General features: G+C 36.6%; 1 protein-coding gene across 1 annotated transcript in view; it reads left to right on the forward strand.

Annotated features, from left to right (window-relative positions):
• Positions 1-6,087: 6,087 nt before the first annotated feature.
• LOC135082420 (nuclear receptor corepressor 1-like) overlaps positions 6,088-23,870 on the forward strand; it is a 60,974-nt gene continuing 43,191 nt past the window's right edge. The window contains exon 1 of the mRNA XM_063977215.1: positions 6,088-6,349. Coding sequence (XP_063833285.1) covers positions 6,300-6,349 — 50 coding nt within the window. The 5' untranslated portion in view covers positions 6,088-6,299. The remainder of the gene's footprint in view (positions 6,350-23,870) is intronic.

A 23,870-nucleotide genomic window follows, 5' to 3' on the forward strand; every position in this document is an offset into this window, starting at 1 on the left:
GCAAATAACTGCGCAACATTATTGATCTAAATTATTTTTTATGATTTTCCTTTTATTGCCTTCTGTTACTTGTTTTTCATTTTTACCTTGTGTAGATGTTCTTTCAACGCGAAGCAATGGGTTTCCTTCTTTTATTATCTACTCACATTACTTTTACATTAAACTCCGTTTCTTCGCAAATATTTCCTTCGTGTTTTGAATTTATCTTTTTATTATCCATTTAACTGTTTCAAGTACATCAGCGTATAAGCATGTCGCAATAAAACTTTAATGAATCTCGTGTTAGATCGGATCTCAAGCCCCAAGCTCCGGAACGTGCTCCATTGTCTTATATGCTTATTTTTAATTACTTCTCATCATCATTACCATCGCGTCTCAGCGTGTTGCTGTTGCTAACCATAACCTCGTAAGTCCCCGCGTACTTGTACAAGTACATATTAAGGATAGTAGTTCAGACCTGACATTTAAACTACATAGCAAGAGTAACTGCCCAATGTACTTACCCAAGTACAAATCTTTCTTTCCCCATTTACCGGGTAGTTTTTTTACAATGGCAAAAATGATACGACCATACTCATTCAATACTCTATGGTCAATTCCGCCATGTTAGACAGGTAACGTCAACTGTCAGTGTCAGTGTCATTTTTTCGCAAAATGGTCACGGGGTCGGATTGCCGGCTGGCACGAGGATAGTTTATCTGTTTATATCAAAGTAATCTTTGGTTTTTTGTCTTGTTTTTTAAATGTATCAGTAAATATAAATTATAGTTCTTGTAAATTAAAGAAAATTTAAAAAGAAACTTAGTATTTTAGGAGGTTCATGATCGGTCAAAATAATTTGTACTTGATATAGTACGTTAGGCATTTGTTACACAAAAAATTGTATGAAATTTGTATTAGGTATGAAATTAGCGTTTTTTTTTCTTCAATGTTCATTACTATGTAATTTCTTTCATAGTATAGCTATGTCCTTCATTCTTTTATTATTTGAAATTTGACTTCAAGAGCTTACTTTTACGTATAAAATGCTAAACTTAATTTTATTTTTTTAATTTGAATTTAATTTTCAAAGACAGCTCGTCCTAATTGTCGTCCGTTTCCATTGAACAAAAATAAATATATATTTTATACAGATACCAATTTTCAAAAAATGTTTTAATTTTTTTTATAGCTTAATGTTGTTTCAATCTACCTACAAAATTTCATAACATTTTAATTTATGGCTTTTTAAAAAATCCCAAAAATATTAGTATGAAAAAAATAATTTTGGTGAAATTCTCCATATAAAACGCTAAGGCCAAATAATTTTGTCTTAAAGACTGAATTTTATAATTATTGCTTACTTAAGTGACGTTTAGAAGATAAAATTTTTTATTTTAATACATAAATAAAACCTTTATCTTAATGATATTATTTTTTTACACTGTATAAAAAGCCTAACGTACTTACAGGAGTACAAACTATTTTCAATATTTTTCTTTTAAAACAGGTGCTAAAGATGCTTAACTTACAGTAAAAAATACAAAACATAAGGTAGCACTTAAAAAACTATGTAAAACCGTCAATATTTTATCTCGGTCTGAAGCACATTTCTTAGTTTGTACTTGGTATAGTACATCCGGCAGATATGAATACTGCTGTTGAAAAAACACAGGACTTACGAGGATAAACCTATTTTAAAATCTTTTAATTAATTGGGAACCTGCACTGGGTTTCAAAGACAAGGACTAAAGCACTTGTTTTTTCCGTCCATCATCAGAGTGCGGAGAAGAATTCCTTTCCTCTCTTCTGCAGTTCTGAAAGTCGAAACTTGGATTATTCTACCACAGCTCAAATACGAACGATTCTGTGGTTCCTCAAAACTTCGAAGTAAAACCAAAATCTATACATAAGGATAATAATTTAGTTAAACGTGTCGGCTGTGGGCTGGTCTTTTATTTACATACTCGTCTTGCAAAGAAGAATCTGGAATCACGAGGTATCGTGTCTCCAATCATTATGTAAATTGTTAGCATAACTCGTACAATGTACAACATACTGAATGTTATTTCGAAATACATCAACACTGGCGCAAGCAACATCGCATCGACAGGTGATCATGCATGAGTAATCACTGTGTGTCGGTAATAATAATGTCGCTTTATGTATGTGCGTCACATCGTCTGAAATAACCGGTATCTTTATTTATTCTAACTTCAGGCTGAGAGTGACCGGTTTTGTCTTTCTATGAGTGATTTGTCGCCATTTTCTATTCTAAATAGGAATGTAGATGATTGTGAATACATATTTGCTATCTTAGACTTTATAGTAGAGACGGATGTCGTGCTAAATCTGAAGGTCTAATGGGAAAACCATTTTCGATTTTGGCTAATCCATCCCTTGCACTTTGGATATGGAAAGGTTGAAAAGGGTGATGTTTGCGCGGATCCTCTATTTAATAACTTGTTAGGACTTTCTCTATAGTATCTTCAACATACTTGTCAATAGTCCTAGGGCCCTCTCAACAGTCCTAGGAAGATCCTAGGACCTTCTTAACTGTCCTAGGACCTTCTTAACTGTCCTAGGAAGGACCTTCCCAACTGTCCTGAAATCCGCTCAATACTCCTATTTTAAGTTACAAATCGTCAACATTCAAAGAGCATGTCTAATTGCGTCGCTGTGTGCGTGAGCTGCGCCCGCGCACTCAACGACTCAGACGGCGCGACATTATCTCGCATACCGCCCGCACACCCACATCGGACATTGTATTTGTAATACAAGCCCACACAATCGCGCCAAACGAGGACAAATAGGTTCCGATGAATTTGGTTTGTCTCAATCAAGTATCTAGGGCGATACGGATTCTGTTCGTTCCAAGATATTGTCCGAGGATTGAAATTTTTTCACCATGAGTAAGTAAGGTATCCCATCAAAAACAATACTTGTCAAAAAAACCAAGTCTCGCAACTCAGTTGTTCTACGGTAAAAAGTTGTGAGATCCATGTAATACCAAGTCCAGGCCAGGAAATCTTTAACGTTTTACATAAATTATTGACTTGGCCATCGCACTAAATAATTTAATTTACACGTGTTTTCATGCGATGGCCAAGTCAATATATTTATGTAAAACGTTAAAGATTTCCTGGCCTGGACTTGGTATTACATGGATCTCACAACTTTTTACCGTAGAACAACTGAGTTGCGAGACTTGGTTTTTTTGACAAGTATTGTTTTTGATGGGATCTCATTTCTTTTTGTATTTTGTAGACAGCAGTTATGTATCTAGAAAACTGGAAGGAAATTGAAAAAATTTACTCGACTTGGCGGTTGCACTACCGTGCCCCCAAATCTCATTTCTTTTTGTATTTTGTAGACAGCAGTTATGTATCTAGAAAACTGGACCGAAATTGAAAAATTTCACTCGACTTGGCGGTTGCACTACCGTGCCCCCAAATATTTTAGTTTTTCCTTGATTCATATACCAAACACTACTTATATTCCAAATTTGAAGCTTCTAGGTCTGCTAGAAGTGCCTTAGAATTTTGATGATCGGTGAGTCAGTCAGTGAGTGACAAAATTAAGTAACTTTGACCCGTTATAATTCTTAAACTACTGGTTCAAATTGAATGAAATTTTAAATATACCGTGTCTTTACAATGCCTGCATAGCTAATGAAAATTCAGCCTTCTAGTTTTATCCACAACGAAGTTACAGGCGGTCGAAAATGGCCTGAATTGCTTCGAGAAAAGGATGGTACGGCCGTGCAGCTTTTTTGCTCGACTTGGTGGGGGTACTGCCGTGCCCCCAGATATGAAACTTGTTTCCAATGTTGCTTCATGTTAGTATACAAAAGTTCTTTACATTTCAACCATTTTCTCGATGGTGTACTGTCCTTTTAATTATTTGTCTCTCTAGTCTCTACTAAATGTAATTTATTCAAATAGGTATTTGTTTCTACGTTCTATCAATGAGCCGTGTTCTCTGAAGATGTCGCAATTTGTTCAAACATGGGATTTGCCAATAAATCTATCAGAATGCAACAGTCAAATGCCAGGTCGGAACCTTTGTTATATAGCAGGTAGATTTAAATTCCCTACCAGTCACAATGCTAGCGGTTCCTCGGAGAATAATGTAGAAATCTAGACAATGGGTTGTAAAGTCCGTTTCTGTGGGCAAGGAATCTGGGTGCGGTTATATAACTGTCTACCGCAGAGAAATCTTCACTATAATTTAGTTTTTTAACGTTCGGTTTCTTGCTGCCAGGAATGGAAATAGTATTGTGAAAACTAGCATTTACTTTTTTACCTTGTAGTGTAGGTACGTATACTTACGCTTACGAGTGGTCATTCAGTCCTGCCTATATCTAAAAAAAATAATCCATTTTGTTGGTTTCTAATTCTTTAGAAAATACAGAATAACATAAAATATCTTAGTAATGTACGCCTTTTTAAAATTATTCATTTATGTTCCGTGCTTCACATTCATACAAATCCATTGCAGCGTCACGCACGCCAAGATGGCGTCGTGTTTTAGTTTCCTCATCTCCGTAATTTGCTTGGATCGAACTCGTTGTATCATTTTATTAACTAAAATCTTAATTTAGATCACAGTATATTATCACTTGCACTTGCGTGATTATCACTTGTATTATCTTCATCTTATCTAAAATTGAGATCGAAATAGCAACTTTATTTACAATAAACAGAATTTTTTTTTTAAACTAAGGCAAACTTAACTCTAAACAAAATAAAAATATAAACTTATTTTACTCAAAAATAAAAGTGTGTCCGTGAGGCAAAGAGGCGAGAATGCTGGCTGCATTTCCTCGCTGAATGGCGATCGAAATTGATATTTTTTTAGTGTTTGTCATTCTTAATTTAGTTAGTTGGTAGTTTTGGTACATACGATTGATGATCATATACCATCAGCATCACCATGCTCTTCTCCAAAAAAACTTTTTTGATATTTTTTCTTGTACGTGAAAATCTATGTTTGGACTTTGAAAATAACGAAGTGCTAAATTCGAAACCCTCGCAGTATCTTTAACGTTAAATTCTGTTATCACCTCAAAAATACCTATAATCGTATTTTATTTCACCATAAAAACTAAATATAAAGGCCAATGAAACCCACGAGGCATCTAAGCACTAAGATCATGTTGAGCGTCAAGGACGAAAATACTCGAAAAATAAAAATAAATGAATCACGAATTAATCACTCAGCAGGATTTTAAAAGTTAAAAGGAGGTCCTCCTGATGGAGATTTTGTTAAAACTCAAACGTGTTGGAAAGTAAAGAAATTTTTTCATCGACTTCGACTTCGACGTACAATTTTACTAAGTCCCCAAAAAAGTTTTTTCCTTCAAATATAATTATTTCACATTCATTTATAGTTCACGACGCTCACGATTGAAATTTTGATCGAATAATTAGGTTTCGTCATTATTTTGTGAAAATTTTGAAATAGACGAAAAAACACTTCACTCGTGATTGCATGTCTAAAATTTTCTATTTTTCTTTTGTTTCAGGTAATTGCTGTCACGAAAAGAATAAACAAGTTCTGCCAAGTTTGTTTTGAAGTAAAATTATTCAATTTTCAAAAAAACAATTTTTTATAGACTTGTAAAATTTCGCCAAAACACCACAAATATCAAACACATCTTCAAAAACTTTCACAACCAGTATTTTTGTTTGTGCTATCGTTTTATGTGATAATTTCGTATTGATCTACATTATTTTATGTATTATTTTTGTTATCTCTTTCTTAGCTTTCCAACATTTTTGAAGTTTTATATGATTTTACATCGATGGTACGTTTAGCACTTATCTTAACTTCTGCCTAGTTATTAAATTTACTACGACTTGTCATTTCATCGCGTTCGCATTAACTATCAGGAAGTCACTATCTGCTTCGATCACATCTTCGTCAGCCAAACATTCTACGTTTCTCGAAGCTTGTGCACGTGTTCCCCGCTTGACGTCTCCGGCAAGACTGCCGCGAAATTCATTCAACAAGCCGAGAGGATGTGGCCGGGGCGTGCGGGACGCGACGTCATTGGGCGAACGGCCGCAGCGCAATGATGGCCGCCGACGCATTCGGCCAATGAGCAGTGCGCGAGCCGAACGCGCGGTCCGTCCGGCGACCGACGCGACGTTGCCAGCTTTTCAGAAAAAAATACCAGATTCGACCTTCTTAGGACCCCCGGTTTTTTTTTGTTTGGCCGCGTTATCATTCGGGAACGTGTATTGAGGTCCTTATCCGTACGTGAGATGGTGCGCTCTGTTCGCAGGTGGACTAGTGTTGTAGTGTTTTAGTGTATTATGGTGTGGTCTACGCCATCGGGAGAGGTGCTCATTGACGTCGTCACAAGGTACCCATTGGTTCTCGTTGCCTAAACCGCGGTTGAGTCATGTGACAGCGTGGCTGCCGCCTCGTGGACTGGAGATGACGTGTCTGTTATCACCAGCCAGTTACGACACTCGATATCTTGTTAAATCGGTTATAAAGGTAGGTGTTTTGTCTATTTACCTCTGGGATCAATGAGTGCTGGCTCCTTATCGGCGTGTGCCATTGAACAGTCGCCTTGTAGTACCTATGACATGATACAGGAAGTGATGTTACCTTACCTGCAGAATACAGCAGTAGGTATACTCCACAGTGCACACAAGCTATTCAGTTCTTAGAATTGTGCTACCCTTATATGAGACTGACGGAATTAACTCTCTACATTAACATTTCACGTCTATGACTCGGAACCAACACGATGCCTTTATATGAAACGATGTAGGCGTGGGTTCTAAACATCTTTCCTGATATTCCTGTATTTGAGATTACTTGTTTAATAAAGTTTCATCATCATCATCAGCCCTTTACAGTCCACTGCTGGACTATGAGCCTCCTCCACTATAGTGTTTAGTCACTTATTTTGAATGACCAATCAATCAATTCTCAATAGGCTTCGAGAATCCCTAAAGGGACATTGATAGAAAGAACGGGAATTAAATCAAATCCTGATTGAGCCCACATACTTTCTTCTGCAAACAAAGGCACCTGCATGTGACACCATTAAGCTTATCACGTCACACATTAGATAACAATGATCCAGTTCAAGGTAGTTCACATTATCTGGCGCAAGATACCTACCTACTTGCTCAAAACAAAACGTCCTTTCTATTTAAATTTAAAATTTTACTTAAAGATGGGAACCCTTAATGGTTACTTAGCTATCTTGAGATTTATCTTAGTAATACTTATAGCCCCTTCAGTAAAAATATTTCACAATAGAAAGCCACAGTGGAAAATTTCCTACTTTCTAATCTAGGCCAGTCTTCAGACTGTCAGCTTTATCTTGCATTCGTAATCATAACTGACTCGGTGGTTGCGTGTACTTTGTGACCGAATCCCAGAAGTTGTGTTAGGTACTTTCTACTCGAACAATCGGCGGAAACGTTATAACGTACGACATTCCGTGGAATTTCTTTAGGAAGAATGTTCCAGGATGGCTAGTGTCAGTACTATCCTATCAATTTGACAAACTGAATTCCACGCCGGTGAAGCCGCGAGCAAAAGCCAGTATTTTTATAATCCACGATCTTTCTCAATTCATCGCACGAAAAAATCAAGACAAAGAAAATCTTTTATTGGTTGCGTCGAATTTTTGGAATACTTCCAAAACACATTAGTGTCGTAATCTCGAAATTCCTAAGCAAGAGAATGCTTCAAAGGTAACAATCTCCTTGTAGACCCTGATCCTGTGGGAAGGTCTTATCCTTGGAACCTTCGAAATCCCTTCGGTTGTCAGATAAACAACGTTACTACTAAGCGGACCATTTATCTTGGTTGCTCTTGCTGCCATCTTGTTTCTCTACGCCTCGTACTTTTATCGTTGAAACGCATAATTTTGATTTATTTATTGCAGAAAATTTTACTGTTATGAATTCTTGGATTATCAAGTGAATTGCATGTTTTATATTTGAAAATGTACCTTCCTTGATACTGTTCGAATTGGACCATTTCCAAGCTGTATAAAAATTAAATTATGAATTGAAATTAGATTCTCGTAATTGTTATTGTAGTTAAATTTCGTTACAATCTCAATATAATTATTAATTTCGATGTAGCTCTTAACCCAGTTATCCCAATCGCAATCCAAATTGTGCTCTAATTCTATATGAGTAACATCGTATTTCATTTCTAGGTAATTTGATATTTCTTTAATTAGTATTGAGAACATACCTAATTAACTACACTCCGTAATTACTTCAATTAGATATCGTTTGTAGGTGTTCGAATAGTGTTTAGTTGTATTATTAGTTAGTAAGTAGGTAGTTGAGGTTGATTGTTGAATATATTTTTACTACGTGTATTGATACCCTGGGCTCGAATTAAATCTTACATGAATATCAGTCCGGAATGTTCTGGGAACCATTATCGTTATTTAAAGTGTTTTTCCTGTCCATGACATGACAGACGTGTCTTAGTCTGCTTTGTGTTACCGTTTAAAGTGCCTGACGGCTCCAAGACTCCTACGCCCAGGAACTTAATTGGAGAAATCTATCAGGCTTGCCCTGAATAGCAAGGATTAAGGCCGATCCATAAAAACGTCACTATGATAAAGTATTAAGAAGGGTCGGAAGACTGGATACTTTCCAAATTGCATACATTTTCTACATAAAAGGGATTTGCGTAAGATACGATCTTCTAGCGATTTATTATCGGACGCCATATTCTCTGAGCAGGTGCGGACATCCTGTTACAAAGGCTAGGTGTGTCCATGCCGGCATGGACGGAGAACAGTTCAAACCAGCCGCAGCCGATAGTTGAAAATTACATTCACCGCCAATTTCCAGCTCCATCCGGATGCTAGCAACAATTTTTTAAGTATTACACTTTGGACAAGATGTTCGGTTAATTCCAGCGTGGCCCACACGTTATGCCCCGCTGAAGGTCAATACGTCCGCACAGATTAACGATAAATAAAATCCGCGATTATGGTGACCTTGACCGTCGCAAAGTCAGCTGAGCTATACATTGCGGACATTTACATACATGTAGGAATACTAGAATTTATTCCGCAGCCGGACGGAGTTATCGGTACAAAGATATTGCGCAGTGCGAACTGTTAAACGATACGCGTGTGAAATTGTTTCGGAATGAACCGGCTGCGCCGCCATTTTGTTCGAACAGGAGAACTTCTCATATCAAATAACGGTCAACAGAAAAACAGACTGCTTTTTAACTTAACACATATTAAAAAAGTAGGTCTTACTTCTAACTAAAGTCGCTGACGCGTCTTTCCGTTCTATACATGGCCAGAACGCACCCATAGGAAACTGCTCGTGTATATTTCGGAGTGCCTGTTTGTAAATCTGTGACTCCAAACTATACACGAATTTTGCGTACTGATCGTGTATAGTTTGGAGGAGCTTAGTAAAAAAAGTCATCTCCAAACTATACTCGATTAGTTTCTACTACACCACTTACACTTGACTAGAGTGTGTTTAGTTGATATTGATTTAGTAAAATTCAGTAAAATATGGAACTATATTTAAAATTACATTTATTTGATATTATTACATAAAATATTATTATTTTACTGAATCTATAATAAATCTAGATTTTTAAAACTATTGTAAGTGGTATTTGAAATTAAATTGATTAGGTAGATTTCAAATTAAATAACAATTTAATTAATATGAGAGAGAGTGAGAGAAGAAAGTTCAACGCGCATTAAATACAATATTATGCGAGACTTTAAATGCTAGGTTTGTATTGTCGGCCGTTTGGTGTAGTGGTTCGAAGTGGTAGCGGGTTCGATTCCCGCACAGTACAAACATTTGTGTGCATGAACATATTTGTTTGTATTGGACTGGGTGTTTTCTATGTATAATAAGTATGTATTTACAAAAAAAAAAGTATTTAATTATGTTTATATCCGTTGTCTAGTACCCATAGTACAAGCTTTGCTTAGTTTGGGACTAGAAGCGCAGTGTAAAATGTCTAAGGATATTTATTTTTTATTTATTTTATTTATTAACTTTTATCTCAAGAACAAAATCATTTTGACATATTTCCATACGTACAATTGGTGAAATATCAGCCCCAAAACAAATACCTATCTTTTCTATGGCAGAATAAGAAACACCAAAAAATCCTTTATCAAAACAATGACACGTGTCGTAAGATGATTCAATGTTTAAAGTAGACACGCAGATATGAATTAATCTATCTATATAAATAAAAATGAATTGATGTTCGTTAGTCTGATTAAAACTCGAGAACGGCTGGGCCGATTGAGCTGATTTTGGTTTTAAAATGTTTGTCGTAGTCCAGGGTAGGTCTAAACGGTGAGCAAATACGCGCGCGATATTGTTTTTCTGTAACAGACAAAATTCCACGCGAGCGACGCCGCGGGCGGAAAGCTAGTATGTAATAGAAAGAGAGGTCAATAAGTCAAAATGACTAGCATGCAACTACTCGCGTATAAATTGTAATCACGCACTTATTACAATACATACATGATTAGTCCGTATGCGTACTGGCGATGTATATTTTGGAGGAAGATAATTGACCTAAGTCACTACAAAGTATACGCGAGCAGTACGCAGCGTAAAATTGGACACGGAATACGTACCTCCGGCGAAAATGGCCCATCGATTTTATTCATTGAAATGGCTAACAAAATTCCGGAAACTGACTCCGAATTTCGCCGTCACTCGTTCATTCATTTCGATATTTTGCATTGAATTCAAAACGTTTAACACAAATGACTTACTACGTAACATTTTGATAAAGGACGAAAAATCGAGTCGTTAAAGAAAACTTTTCTTTGTGTAATTATACGAACAAACTTTAGGCACGAGTTAGGCAGTATAAGTTTGATGTTTGAAGAAAGAAACACGCGAAAGAAAAATAACTCAAACAGCTATTTGTTTTTAGTAAATGGAAGAAAAACAACAATTTGCATTCTGCCAACAAAACTTTTGGCATGTTAAAGTTCTATCAGACGAACAATTCAAAATGAGGAAGCGAACGACCATTACGTTTTATTTTCCATGAATAATTTCAGACACTATATGGACGTATAAACCATAAACCTACTTACATGTCCCAATTCATGTCACAACAAACTATAAAGATTGGTATCTTTACTACTTCCGCCATCCTTTGACATACACGATGTATTATTATCAGATATCGAATGTTTCAGGTCATTCATGGCGATTAAAACGTAGATAAAGAATCTACTTATGATGGACTTCACTTGAACCCTGTCTCCATTCGACCTCAAAGTATGTTAATACAAAATCCTCCAGCTGCAGTTAATCCAACAATTAATATAAATGAAATTCCTTTTTAACATCCGTCAATTTAAAAGCTTTCATAAACAAAGCCAATTTTGTAATTGCCTCTTTTAATATAAGTCATTTCATTACCATTTTATAATTTTAACTGTTTACATTTTTCATTATGATAATTATTTCATGGAAACGTGAATAAATGAGGCTGCACTCTCGTCTCTTACTTAGAAATTTCATCTACATAAATTACCAGTTTCCCTGACGAGCGTTTACGTCTAAGAATCCCTAATCATGAAGATTGAACTACTGGTTCTTCCAAAGAAAAACAAAGTTATAATTCTTCTCCCCCCGGATTTCTTTCCCTTGATGTTTTTTCGGGGCGATGTATGTTCGAATAACTCCCACGATGCCCAGTAACTAGGCACTTCTCCGTTGATGGGCACTTTTAATAATGCCCTGACTTTGGGTTACTGATATTGCTGTTGAAAGTACGTCGTTGAGTAAAGTTTTTTATGGCGTTGATTGATGGGACTTTAGTTCGCTCTGTCTGCTAGGTGATGCCTTTATTTTTCCAGTAACTTTATATTATTCTTGAATTTTTTTTAAACATTTTGATAGTACATTCTGAAGCTGTTACAGCGGAATGTGAAAGTTAATTGTGTAGGTACTTCATTAAAATATCTTTCGTCATCCTACAAGAGGCTTAATGGAAATTGCGACCATTATGCCAATTTATTTCTAGTTTTGCTACAGAAAAAGATTGTTATTAAGCCTTATGTGGAATTCAATAAAGACTTCACGAAAGTTGTCTGTCTGTAGTTGGTACACTCGGATTCTTCGTAAATCATATCTCGTTTCTAGAAGGGAAAGGATAGGATACCGTATCGGGGATTTCTTGATTGTTGACGGGTACCAATGTTTTATAACGGGCACTTTCAACGTTTCAACGAGTAATGAGTATTATTGGAAGTTGAGTAATTCCACTCTTCGTATACTTATGAACAGTTATTGCCTCTTTTTTGCTGCAGAAATCGGATACAGTGTGGAAAAATAAAGTCTTCTTTCCTTCAGCATTCAACGATATAAATATAGGTTTAATATCGTGACTGTTAAAGAATAAAAGGTAGGTCATACAACTGAGAAACCTGGCACCTGTAGAAATTCTAAGCTTTGTATGACTTTGCATTGTGACGCTGCGCAAGCAAACATCGAGCTACGCGTATACAATTGTTACCATCCTTGCATTCAAATATTTGTATTGTTCTGTTATCTTCGCAAACAAAAGAGTTGATAACATTCTTTAATATCAGATCACTACGATTCACTTTACGATAAGATAGGAGTAAGTTTGCCCGCGATATTTCGGTCAAATTTGAGCAACAGTCTTTATCAACGTTTAAAAGTGATAATGACGTTTCAAGCTTAGTGCTAAACAAACTAATAAGTGCAGATATGAAACATTCTGTTACTAGCGATATTAGAATAAAAAATGAAACTAAAAAAAGAGGAACAAACGCAGTTCTTATCAACGTTTAAAAGTGATATATGACGAATCAAGCTTATAGTGCTAAATATACTTATCAGTGGAGATAACCATTCGGTTATTAGTGATATTAATAAAGCTGAAGAATCAAAAGAGGAACCAAATGATGCTGATTACAAAATAGACACGTAGCAAAACCAAATTGTGGTTATACTTAACCGCAAAGCCAAAGCACGTCTGAAGAGTGGAAGTTACATTTTCCTAGCACTCCTAGCAGGTATGTCATTAGTGTCGTGCTAGTACTAGTTTGCATAAACCTCGGGGCTGAAGTTTCATAATTAGCGATTGCTGGAAACAACTCAGAACTCTTGAGATAATATACTTATGCACTTATGCTTTATGAACTTTGCGAGTTTTGTCCCACTTTTGTATGCTTTCGTTGTTCTTATTAATGCTGGGATGTGGACGGGCAAAATGTTTTAGCTAGAGTGAATATTATGTACATACTCGTACAGTTACAGTAAATACATGGTCCATATGAAGACATTTTGGTAGAAGTTGAACACTAGCCTTATTAATAAAGGAGACAGGGACGTGTGGACTCAAAATCGAAAGCAGCCTTAAAAATCTCAACTTATCAACTCTCAACCAAATCAAACCTGAAATGAAGATTTTGTGAACAAAACCGGCCCGTCTCATAAAAATTTCGCTCATCCCACGCAAGGCACGTACCATTGTGAATGTACCTACCTTTGTAGTACAACTTGATTGTTTTTTAGAAGCAGGGGTAAAACCCGGTGTCTGTCGATACGTCATTTGAATAGTAGGTGTCTTAAGACTATGTTCTTTAGACTATTACGTCTAATTTTCTTTACAAGTGTTTTGCTTCTATTATCTATCGGTTATCATTGTTTTGATCCTTTCCCGTAACACTTTAAGTCACGATTTCAATTACGTGCGTCATCTTCACTTGAAGTTCTGCATGCTCTTTTTGTTATGTTCAATGCATTTTCATACCTGCTAGTCAAATTGGATAGGTATAGTCGACTCGTCAGACTATATTTTTTTGTAGCAAAGTCGCCCCTTGTTCTGCACTTACATCCTAAAAATGAATTAGACCTTTTAAACAGTGCTCCTAAAACTAAGCAAAGCTTAAATTATTCGTCGAATCACACAACGAATACTAAAATGTACCTACTTTTGCGCATCCTACAAAAACCTGAGAAGCAATTGAAAAATACATAAAGATGTTGGTTTATATAAAATTGTACAAACACGTTGCACACGATCGCTCCGCAACGCTGGTCGCGTTAAACACGAATTGATGGATCTGTCAAGAGCTTCGTTTACACTCCATCATTCATTTCGAGTCATTAGAAGCCGTCAAGACCATTGTTATTCGAGAACGACACTTCGACCTTCGCGATGCATCGATCTCGAACAAAATAAACGAATCCGCCTTAAAGCGTTTGAGTTCTCTTTGTCCTCAGTTAGCAAACTCATTGTTTGTGGAAGTTAAAAGCCTATCAGTTTATGTTCCACTCTTTGAAGCTATCACTAATGTACGCACATATTTTGTTTGTATTCCTCGATAAGTACTAGTTTTGTTCTTCTTGTAATCTTTTATTTATTGTTTTCATGGTCCATCGTTGTATTATTCATTGTTTTTGTCATCTAGGAAACTTAATTTGAATCGCTTTGAATCTATTTGTCGGTACCCACTCTAAGTACGTCTGGCATCCTGTTTACTTTGCTATTGTTAAAATGTAATAAAAAAGTACGATTCGTGAATTCATCTAATCAACCAAATCAGGTAGAGACTACACGTGGTGGGAAGATAAACTGCGCGCCCACACGCTTTGCCCTTGACTCCACTCCGGCGCAGACCGAAGCAGGATTCTTTCCGAGTCTTATTCCATCGGTATAAGAGCGCTTGTTCTTGAGGAAAACTGTTCTTATTTATTTTTACGCGTCAACTCTCACGCGATATTCTTTTTTTCTTTAGGTATGCGGGGGTATTTATAAAAGTGTACCATTTGAGTGTTTGTAAGATGGACGGGCGTCGGGCGTGTTTACAGAATTACGCGTCGAGTGTTTCAGAATCGAACACTTCGTGGGCAGTTGTTTTTCCTAACCATGCAAAAGAGGGCCTTTGAGAAATATAATTAATTTCTGCTCTCCCAGCTGTGTAAATACGGCTAACAATGCTTGGAAATGTTCAACAATACCTTTTCTTTCAGTTCGCAAACAATTTCAACTTGGGGGTTATTTGAAGGATTTTCCGGATGTTCGTATTTACATCTAGTTAAATACGAATTAGAAACTTCTTCCAAACCGTAACAATTCCTTTTAGGATATCCGCAAATGTTGGTTTGCCGGCTCTTAAGGTCAAAGTTGAGTTGTCTCGATCTCGAATTTGCTGAACATTTTTCTGAGAATGTTTTCAACGACGCTCAGGATTCTTTAAGGTATTTTCTGTGATATTGTCCGTGTTTTTTCGGAATATTTTTCTTAGCATCTTTCAATGCCGTACCTATTATGAAGTTTTTTTACTAAAGTTTAGACAGATCTTCTAGGAAACCCTTATTGGGAACATGCGCGTTTTTTTTACTTGTTATTTGACTTTATCATTTATGTTCAGTTAGGTAATTCTCTGCCTTGTTTACATACAGATCGTCTGCCACAGGGTTCAGAAACAACTGCCTTTTCTATTGTTCCATGACGTGGGATGTGACCCGCAGACGAGTTCGACCTTGTCGAGGTTATTTTTTCAACCTTTCGTTTCTTTCTCTCGTTTGTTTTTAGTAAATTCGAAACGTGCTACTAATGTGCCTACAATTTTTCATGAACACGTGCGTAGAACATTTCGATCCGATTATTGGAATTCTTGTCAGTTTCGTGCTCATCGTTTTGAAGTCTTTCGTCTACTTTTCAATGTGATGCTCCTTAAATTATGTAGATAATTCTCTCCAATACTACCGTTAAGCGTACTTATAAGCTTAACGTCTTCTTTTACATATCGAGTATCTTACAAAACTTTGTAAAACCTGTAAGTATCTACGAAGTTTTGTCACTTGAAAGCGTTTTAGTTTAGGTTCATCGATGTAGATTTTTGTTTGAAATTCTGCAGTCCACAGTTTCTATTCGAATCAACTTTGATAGCGTCCGATTTAAATGCGGACCCGAATGAAACTGTTATCGTGTATCGATTGGCATCTGACGTCGTTACGATGGCTAATCGTGGATAAACTCGAGCCGGGGCTGGACCCTAATAAATATTGCCAGCCATTGCCCAGTTGGTATGCTCGGCTGGGTTTGCATGCAAAAGATAGCAGCAAGTTCTTGAAGGATTCTTCTATATTCACGAGCTTGTTTGTGATCGTTATCGACGTACAATCCGAAAGATGTGCCCTATGATGTTATCAAGATTTTAATACCTTACGGTAATTGGTGTAGTCGCTAGATTTTTTCAAGTTCCCCTCTCATTTCTAGTAGGTTCCAGCAGGCAGTCTATTTATTCCCTAGTCGTTTCGTTTTTACATGCCAGCACCACACTACTTTAGCTGTAAACCTTTTCATTAGTCTTGCACTCCCGTAAAATTTTGGATCTCTTCTCGTGATGTTTTCATTTTCGCCAGCATTCGCTAAAAGGGTGTATTTTGTAGACTGAAAAATACTGCAAAGCAACCCCAATATTTGCCAGTAAAAATTGCGTCATCATTTAGAGAAATGATGTGGCTTCATTCCTTCGGCTTTTGGTCTGGCTAAACGTGGACCTGCTTATTAGGAATTCCTATTAAGTGACCGTTAGGTTAGGAGGTCGTTTGCTACCGGGTAATCGTTTCCAGTCGACCATTGCGTCAATATCAAGGCTGTTTTCCTCATTCGGAATATTTTTTACCGGTCGTTTAGGTAGAAGCTACTACTGTATACGATTATTGTTGTGTATGTTTTATTAATTATGTAAATATGTTTTATTGACCATAGAGAATCTTCTGTTGGAGCCAGTAAATCCAAAACTGATTTCTTGCTGATGAGAATATTGTGTAACATACCTATTATAAGGGTTTTCGAAGGATAGATCTTTGGTAAATCTTTTAGGAACACAAACTTCGCCTAAACCAATAAATCCCTACCAAGGAAGCGTGAGTCCCGAGGGAAAGTTTTTGCACCCATAAGGAAATTAGGAGTCAGAATAAATTCTAGCACTGACTGTAACATGGCAAAATCAGGTTATTCTCATTGAAGATGGTTACTTAACAAGTAATTAATATAATATTTGTCGATCACAAGGAAACGGCAGATGTTGTTTACCCCACTGAGAGACACAAATAGCTTTTGACTCACTCTTATCATATCAGTAGTACGTCGACCGATGCAATTAAGAACACGACGCGACATAACTGTTGTCCTGCAGTCACTAATTGACCGACTGTTGCGGAATGACCGCGATCTTTAGGCGCTAGAGAGTTTTGGGACAAAATTATGCCAGTTGCAGACCAAGAAATAAGCGAAGTTAGTTTAGCTTCGCTTGCATAGTTGACGCAGTTTTCCATAGTTGTTGTGTGCAAACTACAAACGCTATGGGAAACTGCGTCAAAAAACGGGACTATTCCCACCTCTCATTCCTACCTCCAGCTTGACCGCCATAAAAACCCATCCAGTGAAGGTCAAGTTTGTCCCGGGGAAAAGTTAAACTGTCATTGGACCTGCAACGAAATTAATCAGAAGAACATAGGAGGAGTTCGAAAAAACTGCGTCAGAAAGGTCTTCAAGTCAAGGTAACCAATCAAAATTTGTCCATATTTTCGATCTAAAGACAATCTATAGGTTTCTGTTGATCTTTACTACCGGCCGAGGTCAGTCATGTTGATAGATCATGTTCATAATCTACCCACAGTACCTACCAAGGAAAATGATGCAATGGACAGAACTGGTAAAAAATGGCCATGACCATGAACGGTACAGTATCGACAACTAATGGTTGATGTGTTTCGTTGAATGAAAACTCCTGGAATCTCCGCCTAAAACTCTATTTTTGTGAAGATTATCTACAGAATGAGTAATGTCCCACGCAAAATGTATTTTGCTAAACAGAATAATTATCATTTTACTTTGTTGTATGTTTAAAAAACAAACCGAGACATTCAACATAAATATAGTTATTTACTATTTTAGAACGCAATTCACGCGTAACTATCGTTCAAATTAACTCATTGTGAATCGATAAGACAAAGAAACATCTAGAATTCTAGAACAATCGTAATCATGCTTTCATTCGTCGTAAAGTGTCTGCGACCGGTTTTCTACATTGTAGGTAATCCATTGCCCTTAATAAAGAGGATGGCTTTTAATAACACGCCGACAACAAAGTAGCGTACGCTCCAAGGCAACATTCTTGTTCATCTCGAAGAGAAATGGCCAATTTTCATATTCGCCGTAACTAAACGCGCGTCGATTCAACACGTAACTTTCAACAGACATCCATCGCTGTGACCTTCGGGCGGCGAGCGCCGGCTGGCAACAGCGTACGATCTACATGTACTATGTACCTACAGATTGAACAACACGTCTGTAGATGTAGATTGTAGATGTGTATAGCGCTTAGCACGATGACCCGTCCCTTCCCCCGCGCCCGGCCCCCGCCTGCCATTCCGTGACGCATCGGCGCAACCACTACGATCAAAACAAAATTTTTATTTCCAACTCTACTCGCCAGCAACAGAGCTTAGAATCCAACGATTGTTTAGGCAGGTTACGATGTTTTCGCGCGCGTTACCCGCGAGAAAGTGTTCATTCTATTTATTTTTGTACTCACTCGGACAACCGCACTGCGCGTTCGGAGAAGCGATTCAAAAACAGACTGCACAGCGGACGGTCGCGAAATGCAACTGCGTAGATTATTTTTAGAATTTTAGGCGCGCAATACGCGGCATTTTGGGCGATAATCGTGCCCCCGTACCTTGAGCATTAGCAAATTGCTTTCACGTTGAACTTGGTACGGAGAATCAAAACAAAGTTAAAATGATACTGCTTTAATTTAATGCTGGTAGGTTTGGGGAGTCTTTGACGCGATTTGGCTTTTGTATCCTGTATTATGTCTCCCTTTGGTGTCCCCTTCTGAAGTTAATATTCGAAGGTACGTCAAAGGAAGTTGTTCATTTTACTGACCATTTCTCAGTGTCGCACACTGGATCGAGCCCATACAAAGCGTTGGACATCGCTTCCTTACTCAGTGTTTTTAAAATAAAATGAGATTGCGTCAACGTAGTAACTTCAAATTTTTACAGTGTAAGGTTGACAAGTTTATCTTTCTAATGTGATAGATTTTACTTATTAGATGGCAATTAATATAAGTGAAAAAAAATCTTAAAATATAGTGATGAAAAACTTGTATTTATTGTTCAATTAAAAGCAAATACTCACTCATTTTGGTCTGTTTCCATATTTAAAGAGTAACATAGTCTAACAATACTCTAAATTTATTCTCATTAAGTGTTAAAATTATTAAAGAAATATTTTTGTAAACGCCTGATTTTTCATTGCACACAATCACTTTGTTCGATTTTGTCGAGCTTGTTTTCATATTCTGTTAACTGTTAGATACATAATCTAACAATACTCTAAATTTATTCTCATTAAGTGTTAAACTTATGAAAGAAATGTTTTTGCAAACGCCTGATTTTTCATTGCACACAATCACTTTGTTCGATTTTGTCGAGCTTGATTTTATATTCTGTTAGCTGTTAGATACATACTAATGCAATTTTATAGGGACTTAGCGGACTACAAAACTGACTCCAATCAACAGATTGCCTAAGCCAATCTACGTTTGTAGCTAAAAACTGGTGCTCATTATAATGACACTACTTCTTCTTGCGACAAACAATGTCAATGAAATTATTGTTTTTTTTTTATAGTTATCTGATAAATAAAATGTGTAACTCAGTACCTACCTAACACAATCATAAATGAAGAAAAAAATACATACAAAATGTATGTATGGTATGTACTAAATTCAACGACAATCTTTTGAGATGATGACAATATGATTTTTTTACTATATCTGTTTTATAGTATTTCTTTATGTTCATAAAGTATTAACTACGTTAGTACTTACCTCTGTTTATCTGAAGAGAGTGTATGCGAAAACAGCTCTAGTATCCTAGCTAAAGAACTAGCGCGATCTTTCATCGTGGTTTTTAATAATGCATACAAATCTCTATTTGACTTGAGGTTTTTCATTTTAATGAGTATTTTTACTGAATTGCACACGATAAACAACTCATAAACCAAAATAAACATCTTTGGTTTACCTGACATTATTTTAGTGTAACGAATTTTACCTAAGTTAATTTTGCTATGCGGAAAAATGAGGCGCTTTTATTTAGTTTTTTGTGATTTTCTCGAAAATAGGGATGAATAAGGGTCTAAAAACTGAGTAATAATATCGCCCACGTTGTCATCTATCATCTCTCATTCATGGTTTGTTAAAGATCGCCCAAGATGTCAACTAAAACACGCAGTTTTCATTAAAAAAAATACCTTTTAAAAATACGTCAAAATAGCCAAGCTAGAAGTTTTTTAGGCACTCATTTTAACACACAGATTAAGATAAAGGTATAAGATAATACATTAATAAGTAATAACATAAAACCAGTGAACGAAATTGGATAAATTGACAATACAAACAGAAGTCAGAAAATCCATGATTTTGACTTTGTTCACTTTACGGTCGCACCACATAACTATGATAGTAGATCATGACTTGATATTAGTGATATTTGATAGAATGAAGTCTCATCTTTCAATTTATATGCAAATCAATCTTGTTTTAAGTAGTTGCATTTAAAGCACCATGTCCAACACCTTGTATGGGCTCGATCCACCGTGTGTCGGTGTAAAGTTGTGCACTTCTAAAGCTACGCAGTATCTCCTAAATCACAATTTGGTCCTCCGTTGAGAACCTAGAAGAATCTTAGTTCCAAAATGGTAATTTGAAAAGTTAAAGTCTATGTAGCAGCTATCAAAACTTATTCCTTTCTCGTGTAATCGAACCCTCTAATCCAAACTTGCCTAGATTGGAAACTACCCATTTAGCTAAAGTTTCCGCCACAATCGGCAGACAGTCTTAAACTCCGGCCCCAATTCGACACAGATAAGCTAACGGAGCGTTAAATGTATTAATTTCCTAAAAACAGGAAGCGAGAATTTGAAATTCAATCGTTTTTGCTCCGTTTTGGGCGGTAACGGTACCGTAAATGCATGCGAATAACGTTCGCTTTTTTGAAAATGGAATCGAGGCTTCCGAACATGGTGTTTTTTGAACTGTTTTTCGTGTTTTCACAGATTAAAAAATGTCTCCAAATGTATCAATGAATTGCCTGAGAATTATCAAATTATCTCCAAAATCTACAACTTTGGAATAGAGAAACAGAAAATCTACATTAAAAACTTAACAATTTACTACGGGTTATATTCTGTATAGTTCGGTTCTCTAATGAATAATGTAAGAATCTAAATGTTTTTATGCTCACTACTTATTGAATGTTGATTTAAGTTATTCGAACTCGTCCTTTAAATTACATCACGAACTTAGAAGCTCTCGACCTCTGATATACCGTAATTACCATCGGAACACTAGTGGAAGATTCCACGGTTTTTGCAACAAGCGAGTTTCTTTTATTTTCTGTTTTTCGGTTGGCGTCTTCGGAACAATTTTACTCGGAACAGTTATTTGATCGTTCCCGCAGATTGGCCTTGTTTTGTTTGGTCCAGGAAACCGCTTGTTGTTGATGGAAGTCATGGGATTTTGTTGTTGGATTTTTTCTTGCTGGATTATTTCATGACTTAGGGCTCTTTAAAATTAGTTGTTTTGAGCCGGACTTTAGTCGTCCGTTTGCAAGACAACAGTGTCAGTACCTCTAGCATGAACAACTTTCGTCTTCGAATCGTTTGCGTATTCGACAAAATTCGATACTCAACCTTCGAATTAAACGATAACGTGACAATTTTGATTCTAAAAGTAAGTTTCGTGCAACCATTTCTCATACTAAGTTCACTTTACGACACGTTCACAGGAGCGCTGTTGTAGTTTTCATACTAAACCTTTTGATGGCGATTCGAATACGCAAACGATTCGAACTCTAAAGTTTTTCGTGCTAGCCGTACAGTATGATACGAGTAACTAAGTTGGTCTAATAAAATAATAATGACTACAGCTACAGCAGTCCGCAGAGTCCGCACGGGTGACGTCCTGCTAAATCGTCTAATTTGATGAAACAGCTCTGAGACTCGCTGTAGGAGTTCTATAGGAGTCTGATTCCCGTTTTCACCATCAATCCCTAATTTTTAAGTGACCCCTATGTTAACACATAATATGAATTTTGTTTTCATAGGGGTCAAAATAAGGGATTGATGGTGAAAACGGGCATTAATAGTGTAAACGAGAGTATAATGACCCCGTTAAGTCTTATAAGCTGCAATTTGTGATCAGACGTTTCTAAATAAGTATCTTCTTAGAATTGTTTCTATGTGCCGTAATTGAGAGCTACTTATAAATGTCAGCTGTCTTCAGAGTACACACCTCGTCTGGGTTCAAGGAGACCTCCCGCACAGTTCAGCTTTTGTTACAGTTGAAGTTGATGTAGTAACCTCGCCGGGTTCAAAAATAGCAGATAGTAATATGTAAATGATAACTTGCAATGCCCTTACAGGGCTCTTGTTTGTGTCTAGACATAATTATTTGTAAACACCTAATTGTACAACAGGATGCAATAAATGAATATGAATATGAATGATTCTGAGTTTCTGAGATTCCCTTTTATTAAACAGAACAAAACATTCAACAAAAACAAAAATTCATTTGTTCCTTTGATTTATTCAAATTAATAAATGGATGGACCCCTTATGAAATATGAAGCTATCGATATTTCTTCAATTTCTATTGGACATAAAATTGTCCCGTGTCCGTCCGTCAGTCTCTGATCGCTACGAAAGATCCTGGTCAGCATAGAAATCTATATTTTAGAAGAAAAATTTATATGTATTTTAGAAGAATTAGACCCATCCCATTTTCTATTATTTGATTATTCTCTACTATCGCTTCTTGGAATCGGCGTTTTGACTAACAATAAGATCAATGTGTAGCATCTGTTCTTTTCAGCTTAATGATTCTTTACTATTCATTCCCATTACTCACTCTTGTTTAGTACTAGTTTACTCTTGTTTTTGTGTTCCTTTCTTATTATTTTTACTTATGTCTGTATTAGTGTGATGTCTCCTGTAATAATTAATGTTTCTTTCTTTCATTATGTGATAAGGGTCTACTGTTGTCTATTCCTGTGCTTCGTATTTATTTTCTGCCCCAACACCCCCTGCACAAGTTTCAGGCTTTCGGTGCGGCATTTAAACTTAGATCAAAGGCATTTAACGAGAGCTAGTCCAACTTGCGTCGAACGGAACGTCGTTTTCGCTTCTCTGTGTGTTTGGGAGGTTTTCTCTTCTTCAAGTCGTTCTCTGACTTACTACTTAAAGATCTTATTTAGAGATATTGTGCTTACAAAATTGTAAATACTTTCCTGGATGTCTAGATTTATTGACTAAAACTTTAATTTCAATAAAAACCGTAACCTTTATAACGTATTTATTCATCTTCTCTACTTTCTGAAGTAGATCGTGATGACGATACAGTATGATGATACAGTAGTTATTTTAGGCCACAAATAACAACCTATGCCATTTTAGAATTAATATTCTTAGTAACTACTTTATGTATCGTTATATTGCCCCTTAAAACCAGCTTTTATCTGTTTAATGACGCTGTAACATACCAGTCCTGTACATCCCTTGTGCGTTATTTTCGCAGCGTCCATAGTTTTATGTTTACTAGCGCCACCTAGCATTGCGTGCGTATCGGAAATTGTGTACCATTAGCCAGTTCCGCGAACGCTCCCCCTCCCCCACCATCCTGTCTGCGATGCGGGCATACTTTTACTTTCGCGACGATATGTATATCGTAGTTATAGAAGCGTAGTACAAGGGCACTGTTTTGTTTTGAAGGTATACTGCCGTGTGTTGTCACCAGAGCGGCGCTAGTGACGCATTCT

The sequence above is a fragment of the Ostrinia nubilalis genome, chromosome 21, assembly GCF_963855985.1.
Source record: "Ostrinia nubilalis chromosome 21, ilOstNubi1.1, whole genome shotgun sequence".
Lineage (NCBI taxonomy): Eukaryota > Metazoa > Arthropoda > Insecta > Lepidoptera > Crambidae > Ostrinia > Ostrinia nubilalis.